We start from the raw sequence: 8,681 nt of genomic DNA, 5'->3' as shown, positions 1-8,681 counted from the left end.
CGTCGTTTACAGACCCGAAGGGTGCGGTACTTATACAGTTCTGTATGGGCTGCTGCTACATCTCCACTTGCTCAGCTCGAATGTCCTTACTCTTTTTGCTTTCATGGTGAATCACTTTGGTGGATTACTAGTGTGTAACTGGCATGAAAAAGCACAGGCCAGCAGATGGAATTCCTGTTGCAGCCACATGCTGCGGGTGCCACCATCCTGATAAACAGCCAATGTGCAGTTTAATGTGGCATCGCAAGCGCTGTGCTGTGGAAATGTGCTAGTGTCAGCGGTGCTAGCCCTCGACTCTAATGTGACAGCTGTGTGATTCATGATATCTTTAGCGTTTTTCCAGTCCAAACTAATTTGAAGCACTTCCAGGTGAAGGACAGGGCCATACACTGATCATTGGCCTCATGAACAGGCCAGGTTGCAAAGTGGATCACAGGACTGAAGCGTTTCCATTTTACCATTACCAGTAACTGCTCTTATGGAGCAGAAATGTTTCCCAATGAATGAATGGTTTTTTTTTTTCCTTGAGCTCAGTACAGCTCTGCCCTGTTATGCACGTTGTTGCTTCTCATGAATTTACAGTGCAACATTTGTGAATTTCAAGAAGGTGGCAGCTGTTTGAAAATTATCTAACTATAGATAAAAACATAATTAAATAACCCAAAAGAGGTAAAATATTTAAGAAGTGATAAGCTATCATCATTACGATTGGACACATTATTTGCTGTCACTGTTCTGGCTCCTGCACTTTTTTTTGTGACCCAGTTTAAGCTGTAATGCCTGACAACAATAAATGGTATGTGGAAGTGAACAAAGTAAAATAACCAGATTTCTTTATTAAGATCCAGAAATGTTCATTTGTTCATATTCAGTTTTTTCTTTTTTTTAGTGCATTAATATCACAAGGTTCAAATTTCAATTATATATAAAAACCTTTTGCCTCCAGTATGTAATTAAATTTTAAAGTAAATTCACTTCAAAATTCAGTTCCATTGTAAACATTCTTTCCTGTGATGCTTTTAAAATGAGCTCTTTGTGGGCTGCCCCTTTACTCTTAGTTACTCCGCTTCAGTTGGCCGTCTTCAGCTCCACAATCCTCCTGTGGATTCACTTGATGTCCTTCTGCAGCTTCCCTTTGTCCAGGAGGGTCTTGGTGTCAGTGATGTGGGTCAAGGAACTAATGGCATCGTGGACTGACCGAAACCCTGTCCAATTAGAGTTTTTTTTCTTTTTTAAAAACTTTTGCATGGTGTACCTGGTAATTGCTCTGCAAGTCAGTGTTAAAAGCACAGGTCTTTCCTGTTTGCTCCGTTTATCGTACATGTACAGTGGTGGGCAGAGGAATTATTCACAGAATATATTATTGTTGCATCTATATTGAATTTTCCCAGGCTCAGACTGCCATTGGCAACTTTTAAAGTAGAATCCCCAGCGATGCTCGGGAAAGGGAATGGGAAATTGACCTTGTACATGAATGAAAGCTCTGAGTTCCGGCTCATTGTTTGCGAGGGCGGAGAAACACGGCTTGTTCATCTGACAAGTGGTGGTTATCTGACGCCGTTTTGAACTCGACTCATCCTGCCCTCCAGAGTCACCCGCTGGGTTCTCCACGGTAAACACAGGATAACAATACCCAGTGGACACAATTTGTGCAGAGCTTACTGGAAGTCCAAGCCTTGTTGCACTTTTGAAATTAGGGTTACGCATAATCTGATGCTTATTTATAACATGATGATTACATGTCACTCACTGAGTAATTAAACTGAATTTTCACCCTGCGAACCATCTGCCCGGGGCTGAAGTTTAATGAGTTCTCGGTCCAGATGCATCCTGACGAGTTTGTGACTTTTCATTTCTGACGATTGAGAAGTGGCCATCGGTGGCCTTTGCTGTGAGTGAAGGGACATATCCTGCTATGTGTGTGACCCTTCTGTGATAGTGACAAAGAGGGATTATGTTCTGAACCCCTCAGTGATGTGGTAAGTGTGATGGCTTCTACAGGGTCTGCCAGTGCTCAACGGACCTGTGCGGTACTCATCCTTGATGAGCTCCATCTCCTTCCGGAGGCTCTTCTCCAAGGCGTTCACCCTGGTGCTGAGCGTATCTGCAGAGGACCTCAGCTTCCGGGCCTGGTTCTCCCGCCGCAGATGCTCCTCCATCCTCTCGGCCCGTGCGCGCAGGGGCCCCAGCAGCTCCTGGACCTTCCTCTCCATCTCCTTCTGCAGGCGTACGTCCACACAGACATCGGTGCCAGAAATCATTCCCCTCGTTTCTCATACTTCCAAACTGGAGCTCGGTTCCACTCCTCCTTGGAGTGGCTTGAGTGCATTGGTTGTTGCGCTGCACTTTGACTCTGTGACGTAGGTGTAGTGGGAGTGTCCCCTCGAAGTCTGTTTCCGACCCCGCTGAGTACTAATGCTAAAACGCTGTAGTCCCCCAATACCTGAAAGTTCTTGCTCTACTGATTATATGAAGGAATGAGAAGATATGACACGATCTTTGGCGATACCATCAATCGTAACCCTTTGTCAAGATGTGCACTGAATTGCAACGTTACACAATCTCGAGCCCCGGCACCCAAAATCTGAAAAACCGATTCGTGTCCGACTTCACCTGCATGAACTTTCCGTTTAAAAGCGGTTTCCACTGGCTGGCAGTAAGAAAAGAACCATGGATTCAAAGTGAATTACCAAACTGATGTAGCTGTAGCTCCGGTGCCCGTTCAGGTCTGCGATGAGACTTTTCTCCCTAATAACGTAGAGTCTATTAATGAGGCGGGTTGGGGTTTCCAATATCGGTAAGAGGGACGTATCAAGTGTTGATTGTATTAAAATTGGTAATAATTCATGCGGCGTCGTCTCTTGGATCTCGTTTTCGGAGGGTTTCGTTTTCTCTCATTTAATGGCTGATTCTGACGGCTCGTAATTCGTGGAAACAAACATGAGATGGGAAGAAAAGCCTGGAGTTCAGTTGCCCTTCGTGTCGGTATAGCGGTACAGTAGCAATACACTCCGAAGGTTGACTAACCGTGGTTCTCCTCACGGAGGAGAGCTGTACGAGATGCTTCCCTGCGAAGCCAGTCACCTTAGGAGTGATTTTAACGGTCGTGTGTGAAAGTGATCGAGGTAGAGTTGTGTGTGTGAGCGGTGTAGGGTTCTAGATAACGGGGCTCCGCTTATCTGCTGCGACACATTCGTGTTACATCACCGCCAGAAGCCGTTCGGCTTCCTGTTGTTTCGCGTACGGTTTAGAGCGGCCGTGCGTTTATCAAACATCTCCACGACAGCTTGACTCCAATGACTCTGGGAACACGTTACAAACTCGCGCTTGACGAGACACGAGTGTGAAAGGCTTCTTTTCTCGTCTTCGTTCTCGCGCCCGAACCACTTGTTTTCAACGCCCTCTCCACGCACATCCATAAATACAACGTGTCTGTGAGCTTCGCCCTCCCCCCCCCACCGGTAAGCCTCCAGATAGTAAGTCGTGCCGTTGCTGGAACCACATTGACCTCTCTCACTTTACCATCCCATCACGCAGGAGAGTGTGCAGCTGCCTCTCGGTCCGCAGCCTCAGGCGCTCCGTCTGGTCGCCTAGCTCCTTCAGGCCGCTTGAGGTCCTGCACCAAACGAGAACATTTATCATCAAAGCGACGCGTGTGACTCCATTCACTTTTGGAGTTGATCCACGAAGGCACTCTTTTGCTGAGGCTCTTTCCGGCACAGCGTGAGCTCATGAGAAATAGCAGTACCCACGCAGTACACATTCCCTTTGGTGCTTGCTCCTTCTCCCTCTTCAAAGACCACTGTCCCCTTCCCTCTCAATGCCCTTTCGCTGGGTCCTAGGAACCCCTTCGGAACCGCGAGAGCCGCGTCATCTTGTGCGCCGCCGATGGACGGTAACCTACAACGTAAGCTCGGAGGCAAACCCCCACGCTCCGCTGCAGCGTTCCGGCCGTGCCGCGACGCGACGGTTACGGTCGGAAATGGGCTCGTCCAGTTCGGGATGAGAGCAGCGCTCGGTCGTGGTTCTTATGTAAAGGAGTCAAGTTGAGGCTAATCCAAAGCGGCCTCTGGTGGATCGGCATCTCCGACTGCATCCACCACGACCCGGAGTGCTCCTAAATATAGACACCGGCATGCCAGGGGTGTTAATTTATGTATGCTTCGTAATTTGCCTGAACCCCTTCGTTCGATTTCTTTTTCGGTGGTTCCCACGTCGTCCCGACCCGCCCGCCGCGGCCTTAACGCCGTAACAAACCCAGGGACCCACTTGACGTCCGGAAGCCGGAGGTCTCTCTGCACGTCTTCCCAGGCGCTCCTCCGGCTGCTGCTGTGCTCCAGCATCACGGAATCTAGCTTCCTCTCCACCTGGGACAGCTTTGGAGGGACACGTTGATCAGAGCACCCAACTGACCATCGAACTGCGACGCAGGCAAACATCTTCCAGCATCTGTGGGCATCATACCCGTGGCTGAGCGATACAAGAAGGTGATGTGAGCACAACGTTTACACTTTACTCATGCAGCTGTTCTCCAAAGCGACTCCAGTGAATGCAACGCGCTGCTTTGCTCACACCTTTTCACTCAAGGTGACCTACAAAAACAAACACTACCCACTGTATATCACACGTCCACACACTAGTGGAACACACACAAACAATACGGGCAATGCGGAGCCACCCGTTCACTTTAAAGCATGGGGGGAGGAAACCAGAGCACCCGGAGAGAAAGCGCAAACTCCACACTGAGCGAGCGGGGATCGAACCCACGTCCTGTCGCACCACCCAGGCGCTGTGAGACAGCAGCGCTGCTTGGTGTTCATCTACAAGCGAATGGATAAGAAATGAAAGCAGCAGTGAATGTCGAGGCAGCACAGTGGTGCAGCGGGTAGCGCTGCCACCTCACAGCCCCTGGGCTGTTTAAACTAAGGCTTCAATCCAGCTCAGTGTGTGTGCAGTTTGAATGCTCTCCCCGTTTCGGCACAGCCGGAAAGAAGGAAACTCCAGACGATCCGTTTTATGTGTATGGGTACCCTGTGATGGACTGCCGTCCTGTCCTGGATGCCCTCCCCCTCCTAGCTCCGTGCTCGGTGATTCCGGGAAAGGCTGTGGAGCGCCACAACCCTGACTAGGATACGCGGTTACCAAAAATGAGCGATTAATGTTTTACGCAGGGGTTCGGTCGCATGAGTGGCCGAGGGGGGAGATCACGTGTCGGTGTTACCGTCACTCCCGCTCGTCGTGTGTTTCTCTGTGTCGTAAAGGAGTGCTGTTTTCAGAAATAATAGTCTCCGGAAAAAAATCACATCCCTTCTATCTGTGAAACAGGGAACTGTAAAAGCAGGAAGCTGCGTGAAACTGAACGGTGTAAAAACACGGCGGGCTGGTATGCGGAAGCCCTCACCTCCAGCTCCAGCTCCTTCAGCTGCAGCTGCACGCCGGTTCGGGCCGTCGAGACTTCCTGCCGCAGAGCTCGGATCTCCTTGCCGCAGGCGCTCAGGTCCGCGGCGAGCTCGGCGACGCCGGCGTCGCACCTGTAACACAGGACGGTGCAGACTGCGCTTCGCTCAGCGACCTTGAGACGCAACATTTCGAGAAAGGACATGTTAAATGTCACATCAAACATGCTCGTACAGTGCAGAGTCACAGCGGTCTGGACCCCTCCCCACCCTAGAAGCGCAGGGTGCGAGGTGTGTTCGGCTCTGGACAGGATGCCAGTCCATTGCAGGGCAATCGCACACACACACACCAAGGGCAATTTAGAGTGACAAGGGACTGTGGGAAGAAACCCAGATGAACACAGGGAGAACATACCTCCTCCACATGGACTGAGTTACATGTGAACCCACATCCAAACTCGATACCTGGAAGAAGTAAGGTACCTGCGCCACCTACGCTTGGCACCATGCCTCACTACTGATAATATTAATTATGGCATGTATAATTGTTATTTGGTGCAAAGTATCACCAACAGACACACTGGATGAAGTTGCTTATCCTGAGCAGGTTTATGGCAAGCAAAAGCCTAACCCAGCAACACAGGGCGCAATGCTGGCGAGGACACACCCAGGACAGGACGCCAGTCCATCACAAGGCACCCCAAGCAGGGCTCGAACCCCAGATCCACCACAGAGCGGGACCCGGCCAAACCCACTGTGCCACCACATCCCCATCTATCAAAATGGGGTTTCAAATGGTATTGCACAGAGCACACACATGGGGGGCAGTTACTTTTCTCTCTGCAGGATCAATGTGTGTAAGACATGTGTGTATGAGACATTGGTGAAAGTGATGGAGGCAATTTTTCTTAGACACCTGAGGCTTTCATGAAGAAACTCGAAGTCAGCGAGCCTGAAAATGAAGCAATTTCTCCAAAGAGAACCGAGGGATCTGGTGAAGATCCGGGGCTGGATGCAGTAAATAATAGATGGCTGCACACGTTCGGCTCTCGGTGACCTCGGTCTCCGCAGATGATAATTAACGAGGCCTTGGCCTGCATCAAAAATTACCGCCGACGCATTTAGACGCTGGAAAGCCACAACAGCCCCTCTTGAAATGGGAGCCACTTAATTTTGATATATATCTTGACCTTGCAAATGCCTGGATGTGTGTGAGTAGGGCTCATAGAGGCAAGAGAGAAAAGCAGTACAGTAATGCTGTTTCAGATGCCAAGAGCTCTAAGAGCAGACATTGACTGTGGACGAACATGAACACGGCAACACCCTACAATCCAACAGCAGCGATAAAGTTCCAGCCATCCATTCATAACCGATGACCGCATGCCTGGTGTAGGGTTGTGGTCCACGGCCTCCTGGTGGTCTTAGGACAGAGGGTGTGAGCGAGGCTACGCCGTGGATGGGGGGCTGTTTCATCGTAGAGCAAACGATGGAGTTCAGCTCTTTAAAGACCGTTTAATGAGAAGGAAAGGAAATATGCAGCCCATACGTTGGACCGTATGGAAGACATAATGGAACGCTGTCCCGTTTTGCTTTGCGGACAACGCATTCGATGATTTGATTGTGTCTTCCACCCGAATATGGTGATAGCCCATATTGAAAGAACTCATGGAAAGGTACTTCTTTAGGAGCTGTCAGTTCGGCATACGTTTCCGGGGCTCCAGGAGACACCTGGTCATCCTGGCCGAACGGGCGAGCGCGTCCGCACACCTGGCCACCCTTCCCCTGAGGTCTCCAATCCCGGCCAGGTTCTTTTGGTCCAGAAACTGCAGGGCGAATCTCGTGTCTGAGGAAACGCCGTCTCTCCGAACAATCTGACTCTCCAGCACCTGATGGAGACGCCAGTGAAATCTCAATTACTTTACAGGACATTTCGAATCGATGAAACCGTGCACTTTGAAAGCATAAAACACATCATCCGTCTAATTCCGAGTAGTTACTCGCAGCTGGAGATGGTCGCATTCGTATGTAAGGTACGCACAGTACTCGTTTCCATTCCCTCTATGGAAATAACTGAGCTCTTTTAAATTGCTACACTTGTAGAGAAAAGTCAGAGAGATCACGAAATGTATGAATATTAAAATTAGTATCTGTATTGTTTCTTAGTTATATCAGTAAAAGGCAACATGTTGGCCTGCATTTATTTAATCATTCTGCATAAACCTGCTTCATTAAGGCCACTTTGGCAAACGAGACCATAGATATACTTAATTATGTCATCTTTTATTCACCGTTCCTCAGTTACGCATCTCTTGAGTGAAATTGTCTTTTTGGCTGCCAGTCCAAAGCTGCTTCGTGTTTTTTGGGTTGAGTGAAACACACTAAGTCTTAGTGAGCGAAGCAAAGGTACCTGGTCGGAGCGCACGAGTCGAAAAGTTCATCGGCTTCAACACAGCACAACATTTCAACTTTGACACGTTTATCAATCTTTATGTGGCTAAGACCTTTTTCTATGGAAACCTACAATGTTAAGTAGGCAAGTTCCTAATGAGTTACCCATTTAAACAGCAGGGTGCTCTGAAGAGCAGGATCCTTTGGACTGCAAGGCAATGGCTCTAACCACTAAGCTACCTGCTGTTGAAGAAGGGTGTTACCAAGTCCTGGATACGAGTTTAACCCTTTGAACATGACATCCGAAGGTAACGTTGGCACCAGCACTGGTTGAGTTTTTGTAGCTCTGATGGCACCATGGGCACCATGAGCACCATGAGTACCAAGTTCCTAGAGTACCTCAATGTTTTGGCTCAGCTGCTTGACAATGTGAGTAATGGTGCGGATGTGGTTCTCCAGCAACCTTCGGGAAAAGGCCTCCATCTGCACGGAACTCTGGGTGGTGTTCAGACTTGCGATGATGTCGTCCTTGATGCGGAACGCCTGTTCCAGTAAGGCCCCCATGGCCTGCTCCCGATCAGCTCGGCTCTTTTCCGGCAAACCGCACCTGGGAGCAAGAGCACAGCGCTCTGTTTGCAAGCCTGTGCATTGAAGCAATGGGCGATTTCTAAATATTCCCTCCGAAACAATTTCAGTACTATTCAACTTTTTTTCCTCATTACTCAAGGACCCTGCTGGAGGGACCATCGTGAGAAATTGCTGCATACTTTCCAGTGTAGCTGCGGTAGCGCCGTGACGTTATCTCTTTTGACATCACCTGCCAGAATTACCTATAAATTATAGAGATCGAGACAAAATTCTCAGCTTTCTCATCCATTGTCGTTCTTGCAACAGCTT

General features: G+C 49.2%; 1 protein-coding gene across 1 annotated transcript; it reads right to left on the bottom strand.

Annotated features, from left to right (window-relative positions):
• Positions 1–1,107: 1,107 nt before the first annotated feature.
• Positions 1,108–8,348, bottom strand: fam81b (family with sequence similarity 81 member B). The gene is made up of 7 exons (XM_018759013.2): positions 8,184–8,348; positions 7,164–7,282; positions 5,402–5,531; positions 4,270–4,376; positions 3,523–3,616; positions 2,024–2,219; positions 1,108–1,205 (listed from the first exon to the last, which is right to left on the bottom strand). Exons 1-7 carry the CDS (start codon positions 8,346–8,348, stop codon positions 1,108–1,110), a joined length of 909 nt encoding a protein of 302 aa, XP_018614529.1.
• Positions 8,349–8,681: the final 333 nt, after the last annotated feature.

The sequence above is a fragment of the Scleropages formosus genome, chromosome 17, assembly GCF_900964775.1.
Source record: "Scleropages formosus chromosome 17, fSclFor1.1, whole genome shotgun sequence".
NCBI lineage: Eukaryota > Metazoa > Chordata > Actinopteri > Osteoglossiformes > Osteoglossidae > Scleropages > Scleropages formosus.
Note: the sequence above shows the minus strand (reverse complement) of the source record. Positions and strands in the feature narration are given on the sequence as shown.

Bases quoted from the DNA above. Each gene is read 5' to 3' on its own strand.
- fam81b (XM_018759013.2), bottom strand. From the start codon at position 8,348: ATGGGGGCCTTACTGGAACAGGCGTTCCGCATCAAGGACGACATCATC. The intron at 3,617-4,269 runs GTGGGTCCCTGG...CGTTTGGTGCAG, and splicing joins CTCCGGCTTCCGGACGTCAA to GACCTCAAGCGGCCTGAAGG. The intron at 1,206-2,023 runs GTCCGTTGAGCA...CTAATTGGACAG, and splicing joins CAAGGATGAGTACCGCACAG to GGTTTCGGTCAGTCCACGAT.